This window comes from Dendronephthya gigantea, unplaced genomic scaffold, assembly GCF_004324835.1.
Source record: "Dendronephthya gigantea isolate DGI-Jeju-01 unplaced genomic scaffold, DenGig_1.0 000127F, whole genome shotgun sequence".
Taxonomy (NCBI): Eukaryota; Metazoa; Cnidaria; class Anthozoa; order Malacalcyonacea; family Nephtheidae; genus Dendronephthya; species Dendronephthya gigantea.
Genome location: NW_021163137.1, coordinates 90,685 through 110,003, shown reverse-complemented (window position 1 = coordinate 110,003; position 19,319 = coordinate 90,685). Strand labels below are relative to the sequence as shown.

Here is a 19,319-nt window from a genome sequence, read left to right as displayed (position 1 = left end):
CAGACCCGTCATGGTCCCATGGGCAGATTTTCAAAAGACGCTTCGCCCGCGCGGGTGAAGCGGACGGTTATGGAAAATCGCCTTTAGGACATCAGACCTATTCGAAAAAGAGCGAGAGGCCTGTTGCGAGGTACACGAAAGCGAGGCTAGTCAGATTTTCATTTTCGGAATTTCAAAATCCTGTTTACTTTCACTGCTACAAAAACGATGTTTCCTTCAATCAAAATCCAGAAATGAACAAACAATTTTTGACTTATTTTGGCAGAAGAAAACCTGACTAGCCTCGTTTTTGTGTAACTCGCTCCAGGTCTCTTGCTCTTTTTCGAATAGGTCTATTGTTGAACATTCCTGAGACGTGAGTCAGTATCACGCAGCGTCATCACGTGTAAGGAAGATGATACTTTACATTTTATGGAATCATGCTGTGTTTATTGAAGACACAATATATCAACACAGTGACACAGTCACATATTAGGAATTTACATTTATCCAATGAAAAGAACACAAATTACACAGTATTATTTTTCCAAACAACTGGAAGTGAAAGTATTCTGACCACCATTCAAACATCATGCTGAAACTATCGCAGTCAAGCAGAGAAATCAAATTTCGTGTAATTTGCAAATTAACCAATGAAAGATTCTACGTGAGTTCAGGGCAAAGGGGTCAGTGATCATCCGGTTGCGGAACAAAAATCGTGCTTGACCGGAGACCGCTCGTCGACTGAAGATGTTCGTCGTTTATGCAATGAGCTGTAACTGGTCATTGTTTACATCGTTTTAATCTTAGTTTACCGTAATTGTGTACCTGATTGTATCATTAAAAGAAGGATTTTCAGTCAGTACTGAATTGTATTAAAATCACTGTGGCTTGAGGAATTTTGACAAAGCTCCAAGGTTAACTACCCACACAAGATATCATATACAACGCAAACCACAGGGTTGCCAAGTTTTGGAAGAAAACAATATCAGGAATTTCCGCTCGTTAAGCTTGTTTACGGAACATGAATCACAGAATACATTGGTAAGCACAGTCGGTGATTCAGTATGCACGTTCACTGTTCACTGTTCATTAGTTATTGTCTCCATTGCACACTCGAATGAACATTGTTCTTTTTGGCATCAAGGGTTACAAGTTCATCAAAGTCATCACATGTTATAAGGGTTGGTAGAAGCGAAAGAAGTCAAATGGGCAATATTTCGTGTTTATTCCTTGGTTTAAGAAGAGCTGCCGGATACAAAAACGAAGATCGAAAGAGCAGAAGTTCCACTGCTGATAAATCTTCTGAATCAGGTTTTTTTGAACAAGATCCAAGTGATTTCAGGAGAAAAATGGTCTCATCAATAATTTCATCTCTGCTTTAAGGTATATTTATTTCGAAATTAAATAGAACTCTTGCTAGTTTTGATATATGAAGAAATATGATGGACCTGAGGGGGCTTGAATCATTTTTGAGAAAATCAACTCCTATAATACAGAAATTCGGAACATTTTATAACTGTACGTATGACTGCATCATTTTATAATTAGTCCTAAAACTAACCAACTATATCATTATCCTGTGAATCTCCGCGCATTCTGTTAAGTCAGCTATTTTATACTGTTCGCAACGCAATAAATTGATCATATCCATATACCTACTGAGATATAGTGCGTTAATAAACCACGTTTCAGTAGAATAGTCTATTGCAGGATTATGTTACAAATAGCATTCTAAAAATCGTGGGCGTAGAATCTTGTTTTAGTCTGAACGGGCAATAGAGTCTGGTCGACTGAGAAAAATTTCAATCTTAGACACATCTGACTTTTCCATGGAAAATCACCTCGGAATTGGTAGTTAAATCGTTTTCAAAGGACTAAAGCAATACTGCGTGATTTAACTGCAAATAGATAGGAGTCAGGGAGTGACGTCAGCCACGATGTCAGTCAAGACACGGTCAAGAGAGATCAGGGAATGACGTCAGCCACAACAAATGGTGGTCGGACAGTCAACCCAATGACGTGCTTGACGTTTGTAGGAAAACACTGACTATGACGAGTCATTATTTTCGATGGATCGTATTCGCATCCTAACGTGAGTGCGTTTTTATGGTAAACATGGTAATGAATAATACAGTTGTTCAGTTCTCGTACAAATACGAAGAACTGGTTTAAATCCAACTATACATCTCACTACCAAGAAGTTCAAAGAGGGCCATCTTCAAGATTCATGTTCAAGATTCTAGCTTAAGCAAGCCTAGTTAATGTAGTACGTTATCTACGTATTCATCTTCAAACTAATGAGATCAAACACCAACAGACCAACTCTTACACTTAGGATAGCAAAGACCTTGGCTGATTGATTAATAAAACTCCTCGCGTGTTATGGCGGTGCGTGTACATCGCGTGAAAGAAATTAATTCTAATCGCCACCGCTTTAGTCACTGAGCTTTAGTGCATGCATATATGAAAATGCAAATTATTCACGATGACTAATATCCGAAAATTTAAATGACATCATGGCCTGCAGTAGTCTAAGACTAGGGGTAAATGTTTATTTCAGACAAGAAGGTTGGGGTTATTTGTATTTTGTAGTCTCTCTCCTAGTCCTAGCTCTCTCATAGATTCAACTCTCGTGCTTTATCATCAGGATAAAAAAAAACTTTCGTGATTGTAACTAAAACATTGACTTTGTCTAAATATGATTTGCATATATTGATACTTCTTATGCAAATGAGGGACAGCGTGCTTCAGATACAAAGACCAAGTTACAGCTCTTAAACGTCAAGTCTTCGAATTAATTTATGACTCTGAGAAATTGTTGGTGACGATACAGCTCGAAAATTTCATTATTGCCAGCATACAAGGAATCAAGTCGCTCTAACGAGACAATGTTATTGTTTAGGCTTTTTAACAGGTATGCTTTAGTATAATAAAACTCGAATATGATGTAATCATCATCTTCACCGCTCATTATATCCCCTAAAGTGCCGTTTATCGGCTGATTTGATGGGACATTTTGCTCTAAAGAAGTAATATTTTTTTGGTGAAGGGTCTTTAAGGGGTTTGTAGAGGGAACATTGTCACTAAATACACGTACAAACATCCTCAACGTTCGTCAAGAAGACAGCATTGCTTCTACAGTCCGCAGACTCCGCACAGGCATTATTAAAGGCTATAGGCTTTATAGGGTAAATATGCTATCATATGCGGTGAAAAACCGGCTGATCCCTTTGATGAACATAACGCAGGTGTAAACCGAAACCATTTCACGGCGAATGAGAAAGCATAGGATAGTGACACAGGATAGAATACACTAATTTAAACTCCTGAAATATACTGATTTTAAACAGTATTTACTGGAAACTTGAAGGCGTATCATAAATTCCGTTATTCCAATTGACGTTTCGGTATAAAGGAAGCAATATGGCAGGCATATGGCAGGCAATATGGCACGATTTGCGTGGGCGCGTGCAGGCGTGCAGGCGTCTGCGGGTATAATTGGTACCAGGGCGCTTATATAGATTGATGAGTGCCCTATATAAGGGCTCTGGGGCCGGTTGTATAAAACGCTTTAACTAAATTTTGCATAGTTAAATCCCAGTTCACTCAGAAATACACGAACCTAATTGGCCAATTCTGTCCTTAACTACAGTTAAAAGTTAACTATTCTTTTACACAACTGGTCCCAGATTGGTACATCGCCCAAATGAAAAACGAACATTGTAAGAGGGTACATTGTTAATGTTAATGAAAAACAAACATTGTAAGAGGGTACATTGGACACACAGGGCAACAGGGTCCTCCTCAAAGTGGGAAAGGTGACAAATTAAACGATTAACCGTGGAAAAAGCATTGAGATAGTCACTAATTTCCATGAACTATAAATATCAGTTGACAGTTGTATCCGAATCTTTGCCCGACGCCTAAATTACAACGCTGAACATGTTTGCTATTCAAGTAAAAAACTATTAAAAGATCTGAGGTGGCCCGCCGGCTTTTTGTTTAACGAACCACAACCTTTTTTTATAGAGATCAGCTTCAATGGAAAAGACATATCATTTCCGAACGATCCAGCGTCAACCTGCCATGTCACGTCATTGTTCCCATGACAACCGAAGTTCTGGCTGCAGATACTGGACCTGATGGTGGAGTACGATGTCTAGATGTGGAACAAACACATTATTATAACTATTTCCACGGTTCACAACCAGTGAGTTCTAATCCTATAGCTGGTGTCCAAGATTGGAGAAAACGTCATCATAAAGCGTTTGGCCTATCGCAAAGCTTGTACGATACAGATCCTGAGACAAATAAACCTGTTGGAGAACCAAATGCTGATGCCTTTGCAGTTGTAGCAAGAGAAAATAATGCATTTCTTGCTGTTGCTGATGGTTGTGGCTGGGGTGTGAAATCATTTCTAGCTGCAAGAACGGCCGTGAAGGGTTGTATAGAATATCTGAGTAAACAACTTCATAAGGCAAGCACAACACAAGAAATTATGGATATTATGTTAAATTCGTTCAAATATGCACACGAGTGTATAGTGGATTCCAAAGGAACTGTAACAACACTCTGTGCGGCTGTCATATGTAAAATACAAGGCATTAACTGCTATGGATTGTGTGTGGTAAATGTTGGTGATAGTCTTGCATTTGTGTACAGAAAGGATGGTTATGTACAAGAGGTGACTGTAGGTTCTCACAGCCCTGGGGAAAGAGATATGAAACAAGCGGGTGGTTGTATAGGACCACTTGTTGGTGATGATCCAGACCTTGGTAATTTAACTTGTTCATTTACATTTGTGGACGAAGGTGATATCGTGTTCTTGACTAGTGATGGGATTTCTGACAATTTTGATCCGCAAGTGTTAAAGATTACTTCTCCAGGTGATTTAGATCATCTACTAACTCCTGTGAAGCCGTCAAAATCACAAGAGTCGTTATTGGATCAAGGTGATAAACAAGAGAAGGCAACTGACGCTCGTGTGGTTACGCAACGAAGAAGAAGTTATTCAGCGCCAGTTGGCAGGGAAATTGCAACTACTGCTTTGGCGAAAAATATGTCTTGTACAATTATGAAGGAGGTATATTTTAAGGGGTTTTTATTTTCCTGAGCGTGTGCGAAACCGTTATGAAAAAACCCCGTTATTTTTAAAATGTTCTCCATGCGAGTCTCAATGAAAATTCACTGCTAAAATTTCTTTCTATTATAGTTATTATACCATACATATATTTTATATTTAGGTGATCCAATCAGAAAGTCCTTGTGGCGAGGAGAGTTCTGCGAAAGAACTTTGTGCTAAACTCATGAACTTTGTTGTACAAAACACGCTAAAAAGAAGAACTTTCTTGGAACAAAATCGAAATTGCAAGAGAGAAGAATTTGATAAAAAGAAAAAATCTATTCCTGGTAAACTTGACCATGCTACTGTTGTTGCGTTTGAAGTTGGTCACTTTCAACCTCAACCTTTTAAACTGACATTTCACGATAAACAACGTCCTCAGGAGAAGAAAAAACACTCGTTAAATGTTGATCAAAATGCGAGAAAAACTACAAAGAGCACTTCAGAACATAATTTTGATTACTCTGGTAATATGTTTTCTGCCTTAAAAGGCGTTGCTCCATGGAGACCCTGAGAATGTATTCTACTAAATTTGATTTACGTATGGCTCAAGAAAACATTTCAGTGTTTCAGTGAAAACATTTCATGTGCCAAATACCTGCACGCGTTGTCCACTGGATTTTACTGTATATAGTGCTATATATGAAACAGAGAAATGTAGGGAATGTAAATTTAATATTTATTCTTAATCAAAGTTGTTGTATTTAGTAATTTGAGTAGGCAAACTAACCATCACGCGTATTTGCTATTATGCAATATTTTTAGCTTAACATTGGTAGATACACTTGTGGATGTTCACTGTTTTGCCGAAGTTCGTTGGAAATTTAGAATATACAAATCTATAATATATATGTAAAATACTAACTCGTTCAGGAGAAGGGGAAAACGAGAAAAAAACACACGATAATATGATTAATATCACTCTTATTACCTGGGGATCGGTGGAAATAAATTGTGCAACACTGGATCCCGATTTAGAAATGATGACTACGATGACGAAATGAGCACCACATCTTAAAGACGTATTATTGAGCGCTATACCGCCACTACCTTGACATTGCTTCAAGCAACTACGTGCTTTTCCTCATGTCAGTCGTGCGTGTCTCAAAACAAAAGTTAAACATGTGTTTAACATAGAAGATCTAGGCTTAGTAGAATTCTCTCATAAAATGATAACCCCCCCCCATTCTACTTCCTAACATTATCCTGCAGGCGACAATCTGCAAAACTTGAAATCCAGAGTAGGAAAAATTGGGAAAAAGACTGTCAACAACATCATGAATCACATGCATTACTCACCAGGGTTCCGTAGTACGTCAGTCGCTTTGCGTCGTATATATTTTGCGGTAAAACTCGTGAATGCGGAATTTCCGCTGCACGTCTTAGCTTGTTTACGCAACATGAGGCACTACAAGATCTATTGGTAAGCTTATTCGAGCTTCATTGCACACTCCAAGTCTCTAACTGAGGTAGAAAATAGAATCTCCATATTAAAATGTTGTATTTGAATACTATCACTTTAAGGGTGACACGATCAAAGTCAAATGTTAAAGCTTTGAATGCTAACAACAAAAGCAAGGAAAGTCTAGTGGGCAATATATCATGTTTATTCCATGGTTTAAGAAGAGCTGGTGGATGCAAAGACAAAGATAAGAAAAGCAAAAGTACCCAAGATGATGATTCTTCTTATGACTCAGGGTTTTATGAAAATGATCCAAGTGATATTCAAGAGAAAAAAAATATCGATAATTTCATCTCTGTTTTGAGGTATTTATTTCTACTGCATCTACCCTTGTCCGAAATATTCAGCTAATCTTATAGTTTCATCGTTTTTCCATCATGAATAAATGGCACACAATCATATTACCGTGCAGCAGTACGTTGTTATATTGATAAGAATATATTTTCAAACAAGACCTAGATATCAGTTCTCATATGACCTTTGCTGCTTCACTATGACATCAACCTTGGACGATTTCGCAATTTCTTGCACGTTCGCCGCAGAATTTTAACATGGATGTGCCGGAGAAATTCTCCGAAATTTATTCCGAGAAAAGTAGAATTATTGTAATTACTGCTTTATGTTTAACAAAAAACGATAATTAGAACTATCATAGTTATTCCATCCTGATTATCCAAGGGTCATGCATGCATCACACCTTTCCTTGTTTCTCACTCTATGGCACTTCGTCTCTTCTAAATGTGCGTAGTATAACTAGTATTTATACATAGTGAATTTGTCGGGAATAACTAATAAGTGATAAGTCTATGTTCAGAGAATCCTAAATACACAAAAAAACACATGGCAATCATGTCTAAAGACATCAACCAGGTTGACATATTCACGACAACTACTGAAATGGCAACCAAACTTGAAACGTTTACAGTCACGTATGAGAGTAGTCAGTGCGTGGCTACTTAGTGATACCCTATTTGACCACAAAATTTAACGTCATAATTTTGCCTTTATATTAGGGCATTAGATATAAACTATAGTTTTTTACAACGACAACGATAGTTATGTATAACTTATATTCCTCGTAGATTGCATATGTACAATATAATATGCAAATATATGTCGTTTGTTATAAGCAGTTCGATATGAAATGAAGGACATTTCATTTTGTATAAACGTTCTTTTATGCCGTTATGGATCTTCACCGCTTAACACATGATTCAAAGCAGCAAACACTAGCTGTAAACGTCTAGCGTAAACTATATAGATGATAGATGAAGAAATGAACGGAACAAAAGTCACTGTAATGGAACAATGTTATTCTGTAAGGTTTTCAGCAGGTATGCTTCAGACTGACACTAGCTAGTGAGTATCAGATACTGTATCAAACATTGGCTTAAAACTGGCTTTTATACCTTCCCAATCGACTATGTCGAAAGACAGGCCGACATGTATAGTCATGCCATGGTATATAATTACAAGAATATAGAAAACACGAAGCTGCTAACAGCGGGGAATTTCGATTTTACCATAACTGATATATATTATTATATTATTTAATTATGTCTTTCATTGTTTGAAGTGCACGTATGTATGCCTGGCCCCTGGGTATCTTCTAGTTATCAGTACGGCTTCATTTTTTCACGGCTGTGTTGTTAAGCTGCAATTTACCCTACCTCGTGATTAATTTCCTGTGAATTCCTCGCCTCTTGTCAATACTGGTTTTCATCAACATTTATTTTGAACGTTGAATGCAAACAATCTATGTTTGCACCGCATCATGCACAGTACTTGAACCTACGAGGTATTTTGAACTGAAATACAAATCTTACGCCACGGCGGTCTTACACCACCACATTTCGTTTCTGCAAATATTTTGGAATTTATTTGTTAAGCAGGAATAATATAAGACATTTATATCTATAGCCTACACTTTTCAGTACAGTTTTCTCAATTTTATTGTATTTTTTAACGTGTCTGAAAGATAAGTTGTATTTTATATGACTGCAATGGTAAATTAATATAATAGCGAATTTAATTACTTGAGATTTGCAGTTCGTTCTTAATTAATGAGTGCACGGTGTGCACCACGCAAGATTGAGAGTTTTTAATCAAATATAATGATATGATATAAACTTGGTTATGTGCCGAACTTTCTGCAGTTAAAACAGAGTATCTGTTCTCAGTTTGAAAAAGGCCGCAGCCTTAGAGGGCTGCTGACAGAGTCGCTACAATACTAGCCATATTTTCTCATCCAGTTTTTGTGCTAGATAAGGTAGACGACAAAGGGATTTTGGTATTTTTTGTGCCGAATTTTATTTAAGCACGTCGACCTGCTATGGTCCAAATTCAGATTATTTTTTCAAACGCCATGGAATGTCATGACATTTAAAATATAATACAGGAAAAATAAAATCAATAAACAAATTACATATTCTACATCTATTTATTAAATTTTATGTGAAATTAAATTCCATAAATATAATATGCACGTCTTCTATTGTAGAAGTAGGGTTTGTGTGTTTAATAAAGGTGAGATCACATGGAGCACTGGGGCACGTCTCGGGTAAAACACAAAACATCCACCCCTTTAACTTCATATTCATACATGTATACGACTTGCTTTCGCCTTGGATGTCACTTCATGTGATTTAGGAGTGCGTCTTGCATAAAAACCCCTTCGGCTTGCAGCTGCGTGTTACCATACAGTAACCCTTATCCTTATGAAGAACCCGACTATGAAGAGAGAGAGAGATGTCTAAACTATACACACGATCTCTTTATCAGGGAGACAGCTATGAATTGTGAAAACCCTGGTAAATCCACTGACTGCAGCGTTTTAAAAATTGAAATAATTGAGATGTCAAAACGCGACATGCTTGAGCTCAAACGTATTGGCTTAAAACACTTCCGCCTGACCTGAGCTATAAGCTGCATGTATAAGATTACAAGCCCACGACAGGTTTCATAATCTTTGCTAGATATTTGTACTGTTCTAAGCTATAAGTTGTGTAGTTTACGAGAGGTATTGCGATGTGTGATAATGAGATACCTATAGTAAACTCAGAGGTGGACGCATTATTTGGTGTACAGCAAGATGAAAGGTAGGATTTTGGTCAAGACTGTCATGGCCGGTCATATTTTGTAGTGAACTAGTGTGAGTTTATAAAGTGCGAATATTACTATCCGTGTGTAGAGTTCAATCACACAGTCTGCGCTTTTAAAAACCATGTATTCAATGAATCCATAGCCATTTATTAAACTACGAGTCAAAGTGTTTGATGTCAGTTGCGATAAGATGTCAACTCGACGTTGTATTTGTAATTTCACAATTGATAGTATTTCACTATATTTAGCTTTATGTTTGGCATTCACTCGTAATTCATAATCATGATGAGGACAGACTAAACGTGTGGAAATGCCGATATTTTTCTTGTAAATCATTATCTTTAGTTTTACTATGAGCCTCATGACATGAGTCAGCAACACTCTGTGTGAAATACATTATGTTATTTATCATTAAATCGAGAAAACATTTGCATGAAGATGATGTTGATATAAGAGTTGCTTGCTTCGGCTGAACCGCCTCGGCAAAGATGCATTCAAGCGAAGATGCATGGACGCTTCTCTCTACGAGACAACCCTAGCTGCATGTATGTGCATCGTCGTGCCTGATTATGAATGAATAACAACAATTCTTTAAAGTAACACGGTTGAAGAAAGGCGATCGACAAAATTTGTTTTACACCACATGCAGCCATAGGAAAACTGCATGAGAATTTCCAGATATCGTGCGTACAAACACTTCACTACTTTTGACGTAAACGAGTGGACTTTCTTAAATGGCGTATATACGATCGTTTCTTGATTCATAAGACATAACTAATTCACTCCTTCGTATCTGGTAAATTGTAGCAAAAATTGCAAGATAGTGAAAGTGCCCAGTGGTGCTGGTGCATGAGAAAGTCAGTTTCCGAAGTGATACGTAGAAATCATGGCCTGCTTCTAAATGTCTTTGTAATATCAAGTGATTAGTTTTATTTTACTATAATTATAAGAGGTAATGTTATGTATTTTTCACGACCCACATTCTGCTAACGTCCAGACAAATACTCTTTTCCCCGAAACGTCGACGTTTACGTTTTTTTTTCATCATGCAACCAACAGTTTCTCTGAACTCATTGTTATGTTTATACATGAAAACTTTTCCTCAAACGATTACATTTTTTTATATAGAGAACAGCTTCAATGGAAAAGACATATCATTTCCGAACGATCCAGCGTCAACCTGCCATGTCGTGCCATTGTTCCCATGACAACCGAAGTTCTGGCTGCAGATACTGGACCTGATGGTGGAGTACGATGTCTAGATGTGGAACAAACACCTTATTATAACTATTTCCACGGTTCACAACCAGTGAGTTCTAATCCTATAGCTGGTGTCCAAGATTGGAGGAAACACCATCATAAAGCGTTTGGCCTATCGGAAAGCTTGTACGATACAGATCCTGAGACAAATAAACCTGTTGGAGAACCAAATGCTGATGCCTTTGCAGTTGTAGCAAGAGAAAATAATGCATTTCTTGCTGTTGCTGATGGTTGTGGCTGGGGTGTGAACTCATTTCTAGCTGCAAGAACGGCCGTGAAGGGTTGTATAGAATATCTGAGTAAACAACTTCATAAGGCAAGCACAACACAAGAAATTATGGATATTATGTTAAATTCGTTCAAATATGCACACGAGTGTATAGTGGATTCCAAAGGAACTGTAACAACACTCTGTGCGGCTGTCATATGTAAAATACAAGGCATTAACTGCTATGGATTGTGTGTGGTGAATGTTGGTGATAGTCTTGCATTTGTGTACAGAAAGGATGGTTATGTACAAGGTGACTGTAGGTTCTCACAGCCCTGGGGAAAGAGATATGAAACAAGCGGGTGGTTGTATAGGACCACTGGTTGGTGATGATCCAGACCTCAGTAATTTAACTTGTTCATTTACATTTGTGGACGAAGGTGATATCGTGTTCTTGACTAGTGATGGGATTTCTGACAATTTTGATCCGCAAGTGTTAAAGATTACTTCTCCAGGTGATTTAGATCATCTACTAACTCCTGTGAAGCCGTCAAAATCACAAGAGTCGTTATTGGATCAAGGTGATAAACAAGAGAAGGCAACTGACGCAGATATGGTTACAGCAGAAGTCGACAAGGAAACTACGGACGATGATATGAGTTCATCTTGCACATTTATGAAAAAGGTTTGTGAGAGGTTTTCACAGTGATAAGACAAATGCACCCTAGACAGTATTATTATTCTTTCGAAGAATGTGCCGATGTTAACATGATTGGCCCTAAACCTGTAAGGAAAACGAATTTGCAATATGAAACTATGAAGAAAATAAATTTAAGTGAAGTGAAACAGCATTAAGCCCGTTTTCCATTAGGTGAATTTATTCGTGAAAATATAAAAGGTAGGCAGCGGTTTAACTTTTCGCGGCGAATTTTTTCGCAAGCCAATCACATCACCGGATTTCAAATATCGCTTCGCGTCGCGCGAATAAATTCGCCTAGTGGAAAACGGGCTTTACGCGTGCGCGATCTTTAATTGCGCATTACAGGGCATAACAACCTTCATATTGCATGTAATAATATATTTTATATTTAGGTGATCCAATCAGAAAGTCCTTGTGGGGAGGAGAGTTCTGCGAAAGAACTTTGTGGTAAACTCATGAACTTCGTTGTACAAAACACGCTAAAAAGAAGAACTTTCTTGGAACAAAATCGAAATTGCAAGAGAGAAGAATTTGATAAAAAGAAAAGATCTATTCCTGGTAAACTTGACCATGCTACTGTTGTTGCGTATGAAGTTGGTCACTTTCAACCTCAACCTTTTAAACTGACATTTCACGATAAACAACGTCCTCAGGAGAAAAAACAGTCGAGTGGTAATCAAAGCCCGGAGAAAACTTCAATGCCCACCTTAGAACAGAATAACGAGTTTATTTCGTTGCTTGGTATTCTTAAGTGAATATATACGATTTTGTGCATAAATATCTGCTTCGGGTCCTCATATAAGACAAGCTTTTTATCCTTTAGACTTTGTCGTAATACAGTTTGTTTTTCCAACAAACAAATATGTACGGTGTTTCGTAAGGAGATATTCGTCCTTGTGGTCACTGGTCTGTCACTCTGCAATAGAGACAGCGACAAAGTAGACAGAAATTCCGTTGCGTTCGTTGTCTAACACCTTGCGTACATCGGGGTTTGCTGTTTAAACGGTTTTCTTTAACTTTGAAACGGTTTTTCTGTGAAACTGTAACCCGTTGTCGTTTTAACCAAACCATGCACGCAGTTCATTATCTTATTTCATCGTACGCGATTTTTATGGCAGTCTCCGCATCTGAGTGCTAAAATTTAGCAGCTAAATGCATTCACTTTTCCAAACTAGTTTATCAGTATAGAATACGAACAAATTTTATAGTGGATGGATATTTATTGTTTTTTGCTCTAATAAGGCACTAATAGTACCTAAAATTCCTTTCCTATCTTTTATTGTAATTGTTTGATCTAGTTTGATATAGTTTTAGTACATTTTATATCATAAAAATACTGAAATCTTTTAATTTAGTTACTTTAGTACATGTCTATAGCTAAATATATCTGCGATACTTGATGAAAACCCATGCAGCTTTGTGTTATTGTTAGTGAAATTCGCCTAACCACAAATGCAAATTAATAATGTCAATTTTCAATCTCCCGAACGAAATTAATTAAAGAATATGAGAGGATAACCATTCGCATGTAATAAATCTCAGCCGAGCAAGATCCTGAGAATAAGGTCATACAGGAACTAATGTGGTTCCAATGTAACCTTGTTTTGTTCTTGGGTATCACTGATCGTCAATTGGTAATGTATAAATGCATATTTCCTTAGCAAACAACAGTAAAGTATGAAGAAAACAACTCTTCACCTTGTTCTATATCTCTCAAAGCAACTAAAACAACGATTCTTACATGAATTACTTCAGATTTGTATGTTCTGAAATTGTAGTTTACGTTCGGAATATATTTCAAATACTGCAGGGGAAAACTGCTTGGTATATTCAATTCTTGGTAGGATACGTTCGCAGCGAATTCACGTGTGGCATTATTCACATATTGTCCAATCGCTAAAAGGTTGTGAGGATTAGGTGTAAGCCAAGACATATCACATGTAAACTTCTCGCCAACCAAATCCCTTTGACAACATGATCTAATAAAACAAATGAAAGTTTAGCATTTCATAATTATGATCATCAGAAACAACGAGATCCAGGCATGCAGGATGACATTCAAATACCATATGTATTTTTAAAAGGATCCTATATTCAGTGATATCTTGGGTAGCTTTCCGCCTCGTTCCCAGGGCCTTTAACCTTGATTCTGAGTTGGGGTAAAAGGCCCTGGGAACGAGGTTGGCTTTCCCTCTCACCTGTAAATTATCCTGGATAAACCCGTATCTTTACCATCAATGAGTATGCCATCGATGCATCTGAATATAAATGAATTCGCTAGGGACTGGAAGAATATTGGTTCATAGGATTGATAAACGGTCCCTAGAATATAACAAAAATTGAAGAAATACCACTAAGTATGAGGTGAATATTGAATCAACACTTTTGTGAACAATTGCCTGCCGTGGTTTTATAAATGATAAGCCTAAGCTCAGTGAGTATCTCGAAATATTGTGCTGTATACTTGATTTTATATGGTTGGAAAATGTTGTTCCAATTGTTACCGGATTGAAAAAGTGTTATCAAAATTAATACCTGGATAAATAGAAACAAGACTTCCTTTTTTAACTCTGCCATTTGACACAACAACTCCGGTTCCTGAAACTTTGCTTGATGAACGAGTTATTGAAAAGCCGAGCGCATTCGTCATTATTTTCTCACACGAGATCGTCTTGTTCGTGACATGTTTTTCAAGTTCGTTAAAATACTTTTCAAAGGTTCTGAGAACTACTGTTTCAGGAATGACATTATCATTGGATGATCCGAGAACTTTTCTAACGTGCCTTAAATTATCAAAATAAACAAATGCTTATATTTAAAATGACCGCCTCGAACTGAAAACTCCTTGTAGCGATGTATTTCATCTAGTGGTCGGGCAAAAACTTTTTACCACTGATTATCAAGTTCTGGCTTGCGAGATATGGCTGATATATGCTTGCATGTTTTGAGCAGTTAATAAAATGTCCTAGATACCATAAAATGTTCGCCTGCTAAAAGAATACATCACCTCCACGAACTCTATAAATCTTGCATGATCTGTAAACCAACTGTGCAATGCCAATACTGCAATACTGCCAGGCAATAGTTCGAAAGTTTTGGCTCCGCATTTGCGATCCATCGAAACAATTTTAGGAAGAGGCCACCAGAAGAGTTCAATATCAAGACATTGACGATCAAGTACTATATAGCATGCACCTAAGAACAAGACTCTAACTGCAAGACAGCCGGCCGGAGTTAAACGTTCTAGATCAATAGGGCAAAAGAGTCATACTCATAGTCGTAGAAACATATATCATCTCTTTGCAAACTTACTAACAAACAATTTTGTTAACAGTGAATGATCAGTTGTGGAGGAAGTTAGATTAGTTGTAACAGACGTGATCATACAAACCTGTTCTTCATATTAACCATGATCCATGGAACAAAACGATAACGGTAATTATTCCAGCTCTCTACCAATCTCTTCCACCATCCTAACATATGTCTACCACTGGTGTCTACCAGTTACACTACTGCCACTACAGTCTACCTTCACCCAGTGCATTCCTAATTACATACACGGTACACCTTGTTCTTCAATGACTGTAGTCACTATACGACCGACATGAGCCCGCAATTCACTCGCTATAATGTGCTATAATGCAGTGTGAACTAATTAACTAAAACTGTATATGGCCACAACGTAGAATAAATTTGTGTACTATTTATACTGAAAAGAAACTAGATGACCATGTGAAACGAAAAAAAGACAACAAGGGAAGATAAAACTAAGCAACTGTGGTGTGTGGGGCACACAAGTTCATCAAGTTTCATCTTCGGTTTCGCATCTCTTATGTCCTGCTACGTCGTGCTATTTACACTATAGTGGACTTTTCAAGACTATCCAAGTGTTGGGCTGTTGGCAAGGAACGAAGCTTTAATACTTGGCTAGAATTAATAGAAAAGTGCTAATAATGCCTAAAGAGAGAATAAAAAAGAAATCCAGGCAACATGGACAAGTTACAAGCCAAGGTTTGTATCTGTACTTAACCCATTAGCGGTTAGCCACAATATAAAACAGAATTTTTGTCCATTAGTCCATATTCAGTGGTATTCAGTGGTATATTCCTTACAGGATGGTATTCTAAATATATTGTATTCTAAATATATGGTATTCTAAATATATGGTATTCTAAATGATATTAAATATTTTTAGGAATTCAATTCAAGACTGATCTCGGTCAGCATATTTTGAAAAATCCCCTTGTTGTGAACAGTTTGGTGGAAAAGGTAAATTCTGAAGTTAATACATAGTAATTTTATGGTCCAAGCATAGTTTGTGGTGTGCATGATTTAACCCTTCGTGTAATGGAGATCATGATTCAAGTCTTGTGGATGATAATTGACCTCTAGTGGATCATGATTAAATTATTAGGTATTAAGAATTCATATAAACACCACACTAACTATTGTACACATGATTTCTTTCTTAGGCAGGGTTGAGATCAACAGATACAGTTCTTGAAATAGGTCCTGGTACAGGAAATATGACAGTGAAACTGTTGGAAAAGGTTAAAAAGGTTGGAAATCGTCCCAATTTTGTGTATCTGCTGATAAAATAATGCTATACTATAATCTTGTATGATTAGAAGTCCTTCTTTACTCAAAGACCGCTATCATCACTACAGTGTAGAGTGTTCCTTATGTTTTTCGTATCTTTTCAATAAGTATATGCCTGATGTTTCTACTATAGGTAATTGCTTGCGAGGTTGATCCGAGATTGGTTGCTGAGTTAAAGAAAAGAGTGCAGGGAATGTAAGTAGTTTCCATAGGATTTCCATGAAAAATATCTGTTCTAAACTTTCCCTTATTCTTTCAGGCCATATGCTTCAAAACTGCAGGTGATAGTTGGAGATGTGTTGAAAGCAGAACTGCCATATTTTGATGTCTGTGTTGCTAATCTTCCTTATCAAGTACGTATGGTGTTTCTAATTATACCTCCAGTTTTATCCCATTTATATAATCCTTAATAGTTGATATATGTACTATGTATGTAGTAGAAAATACTGTAGTTTGTTTCATATATGAAAATATTTATTATATTTTTTAGATTTCATCCCCATTTGTCTTTAAGCTTCTACTTCACAGACCATTTTTCAGGTACAACTGAGACATTGATGACAGGATTTATAAGTGTTGCAAGTGATATTGCATGTCATATGAATATATTATTTAATTTCAGGTGTGCTGTTCTGATGTTTCAAAGAGAATTTGCTCAGAGATTAGTTGCCAAACCTGGAGATAAATTATATTGCAGACTGTCCATAAATACTCAATTACTAGCAAGAGTTGATCATTTAATGAAGGTGCAGTTCAGTAAATTACAATTTACAATGTTCATGCAGTACCATAGACCCTTGTGCACCTCAACACCATTCCATACAAACTTGCATGCCGACTATAGAATATGGTGGTTATGTGTTAGATCTTCCCAATGACATTAAACAGGAAGTCTGGGTTTAACATAAAATTTAAGTAGCTCAACATTATGGAGTCATTCAAGGCTTAAGAGAAAAAGCATTTAGAAGTTAGGGCTGGCTATTGGACCATTTCTTACTCCCATGATTAAAATAATTTCATTCTCGTGATCTTTCTCTATGTTATTTTCAGGTGGGTAAAAATAATTTTCGACCACCACCAAAAGTTGAATCAAGTGTTGTCAGAATTGAACCGAAGAATCCACCTCCACCAATCAATTTTCAGGTTAGTACAAGCTGTGATTCACATGCTTCACCATGCAGCCAGTTGTATTTCTTAATTAACTTAATTACCAGCTTACCACATCCTGATTACAGGATTCCATGCATACACTACACTATACTGTGCTGGATTTCTCCTTATTTTATAGTCTACTTTTATAAACTTCTATAGGAATGGGATGGTCTTGTCAGAATAGCTTTTGTCAGAAAAAACAAAACTTTAGCTTCTTGTTTCAGGTTGGTGCATCAATCATGTTTTACCCCAAAGCATTTTTATATTGCTTGTACAGTATGTATCTAAAGCTGGAATGACCGAATGACTGATTCAGAACGACTCTTTCATGCACCATTATATTAAATTGAGTGTCTTTTATATAGTTCAAAAGCTGTATTAGAGTTGATAGAGAAAAACTACAGAATTCATTGTTCACTGAACGAAATAGTAAGTGTCTTGGAGCTAAATTTTGTTATAGTATAAAGTCCGATTTTTTATTTTTGAAAAAATAATCTGTAATCTTGTTATGTTATAGTTCCTGGAGGATAATTTTGATATTAAACCAAAAATTCAGAAAATTTTAACAGACAACGATTACGATAAACGAAGAGCAAGAACGATGGATTTAGATGATTTCTTGGGGTATGTATTAGATATACTATGACGTGCTCAGCCTCTGCAACATGTAAAATTGGAGAGCTCTTGAGGGATGGAGAGTCTTGTGGTAATATTTAATTCTATGTTTAGGTTATTACAATTGTTTAATTCAAATGGCATTCATTTTGCTTAAAAGTTGCGTGGTGTGGAGAATGAGCTGTGGCAAGAGAAGGTACGATTCAGACGTCGTTCTACGATGAATTTGCTGTTTACGTGCATCATTTCGTAAATATTAGTGGACATTTCCTGAATGAGACTTTCGCAGCGTGGGTCGTAGTAGAGCGTGTAGGTAGAAATCCTGGCTTGCGAGGTTGCAATTATATAAACCATAAATCACGGAGATTCTCCCATGAATGAAGAATAATATTTGTCCTGTATCTTTGTTGTACAATTCTTTGCTGAAGAATAATATTTGTCTTGTATCTTTGCCGTACAAACTTTACGCTGATCCAGGAACTTAGATATGCTTAGTTTTACCAGACGCAACCTAATGTTTCATCTCTTCGATGTGAAAAATTTCTCAATTTTTTATCAAAAAGGAAAGAATATATATCGCTTTTCTTCTGTAGTAATTTTAGTTTTTCTTAGAAGTGATCTTAGTCTGACTGAAAAAGCAGTCTCGATAATGTGGAAAGTCTTCAATACATAGAAAATAAATTAGGTTTGAAAAAATTCCGGCTTTCGAATTTGTACATCGTCAAGTACTCCGGTACAATATAAGAAGTATATACATGCTGAAGAGACTCTCAACATTATTACATCGTCCAGATTTTATGCAATAGATTTACCAGACTAATAGCGAACAAACCATGCAGTTAATAAGGGATATAATATTTTTTAAGATATTACATAATAAGTTTTCTTGTAATCTTGTTATATATATCTTATGAATATTAGTGTATATTATATATTTGATAATTTTATCTGCGTAATGAAGTTCAAAGTCTATTATTCTAATCATGGGTATGTACTATTTCTCAATACAGGCGGCTTTGACTTGCCCTGACGTATCAAATTCTGTTAGAGCACAGTACGATCACACTACGTGGTCAAACCATAGTCAAATTTGTATCAGTATTTCATTCCCCAGGCA

General features: G+C 36.7%; 4 protein-coding genes across 5 annotated transcripts; 3 read left to right on the top strand and 1 right to left on the bottom strand.

Moving 5' to 3' along the window:
* Positions 1-533: 533 nt before the first annotated feature.
* Positions 534-6,041, top strand: LOC114535926 (PP2C-like domain-containing protein CG9801). Of its 2 annotated transcripts, XM_028557262.1 has the most exons (4): positions 534-1,023; positions 1,127-1,365; positions 4,012-5,065; positions 5,226-6,041. In XM_028557262.1, the coding sequence occupies exons 3-4, from the start codon at positions 4,088-4,090 to the stop codon at positions 5,616-5,618; spliced, it is 1,371 nt and encodes a 456-aa protein (XP_028413063.1). In that variant the 5' UTR covers positions 534-1,023; positions 1,127-1,365; positions 4,012-4,087; the 3' UTR covers positions 5,619-6,041. The 2 variants fall into 2 exon arrangements, with proteins under 2 accessions (XP_028413063.1, XP_028413061.1); XM_028557260.1 differs by lacking the exons at positions 534-1,023; positions 1,127-1,365 and adding an exon at positions 1,517-2,896.
* A 5,413-nt stretch (positions 6,042-11,454) lies between these two features.
* Positions 11,455-13,080, top strand: LOC114535899. Its single transcript, XM_028557236.1, has 2 exons — positions 11,455-11,821; positions 12,229-13,080. The coding sequence occupies exons 1-2, from the start codon at positions 11,486-11,488 to the stop codon at positions 12,589-12,591; spliced, it is 699 nt and encodes a 232-aa protein (XP_028413037.1). The 5' UTR covers positions 11,455-11,485; the 3' UTR covers positions 12,592-13,080.
* A 3-nt stretch (positions 13,081-13,083) lies between these two features.
* On the bottom strand, positions 13,084-15,417 carry LOC114535898 (SET domain-containing protein 9-like). The gene is made up of 4 exons (XM_028557235.1): positions 15,228-15,417; positions 14,372-14,619; positions 14,035-14,158; positions 13,084-13,815 (listed from the first exon to the last, which is right to left on the bottom strand). The coding sequence occupies exons 1-4, from the start codon at positions 15,314-15,316 to the stop codon at positions 13,494-13,496; spliced, it is 783 nt and encodes a 260-aa protein (XP_028413036.1). The 5' UTR covers positions 15,317-15,417; the 3' UTR covers positions 13,084-13,493.
* Positions 15,418-15,718: 301 nt separating this feature from the next.
* Positions 15,719-18,966, top strand: LOC114535897 (probable dimethyladenosine transferase). The gene is made up of 12 exons (XM_028557234.1): positions 15,719-15,847; positions 16,032-16,105; positions 16,309-16,395; positions 16,569-16,630; positions 16,695-16,788; positions 16,926-16,975; positions 17,058-17,181; positions 17,486-17,578; positions 17,747-17,811; positions 17,953-18,016; positions 18,105-18,211; positions 18,317-18,966. The coding sequence occupies exons 1-12, from the start codon at positions 15,790-15,792 to the stop codon at positions 18,357-18,359; spliced, it is 921 nt and encodes a 306-aa protein (XP_028413035.1). The 5' UTR covers positions 15,719-15,789; the 3' UTR covers positions 18,360-18,966.
* Positions 18,967-19,319: the final 353 nt, after the last annotated feature.

Bases quoted from the DNA above. Each gene is read 5' to 3' on its own strand.
- LOC114535926 (XM_028557260.1), top strand. From the start codon at position 2,871: ATGTTATTGTTTAGGCTTTTTAACAG. The intron at 2,897-4,011 runs GTATGCTTTAGT...CTTTTTTTATAG, and splicing joins TTGTTTAGGCTTTTTAACAG to AGATCAGCTTCAATGGAAAA. The intron at 5,066-5,225 runs GTATATTTTAAG...TTTTATATTTAG, and splicing joins CTTGTACAATTATGAAGGAG to GTGATCCAATCAGAAAGTCC.
- LOC114535899 (XM_028557236.1), top strand. From the start codon at position 11,486: ATGAAACAAGCGGGTGGTTGTATAGGACCACTGGTTGGTGATGATCCA. The intron at 11,822-12,228 runs GTTTGTGAGAGG...TTTTATATTTAG, and splicing joins CTTGCACATTTATGAAAAAG to GTGATCCAATCAGAAAGTCC.
- LOC114535897 (XM_028557234.1), top strand. From the start codon at position 15,790: ATGCCTAAAGAGAGAATAAAAAAGAAATCCAGGCAACATGGACAAGTT. The intron at 16,789-16,925 runs GTACGTATGGTG...TATATTTTTTAG, and splicing joins TTGCTAATCTTCCTTATCAA to ATTTCATCCCCATTTGTCTT. The intron at 17,812-17,952 runs GTTGGTGCATCA...TCTTTTATATAG, and splicing joins ACTTTAGCTTCTTGTTTCAG to TTCAAAAGCTGTATTAGAGT.
- LOC114535898 (XM_028557235.1), bottom strand. From the start codon at position 15,316: ATGTTAGGATGGTGGAAGAGATTGGTAGAGAGCTGGAATAATTACCGT. The intron at 14,620-15,227 runs GTTTGTATGATC...TGATAATTTAAG, and splicing joins ATGGTTAATATGAAGAACAG to GCACGTTAGAAAAGTTCTCG. The intron at 13,816-14,034 runs GTGAGAGGGAAA...TTGTTTTATTAG, and splicing joins TTATCCAGGATAATTTACAG to ATCATGTTGTCAAAGGGATT.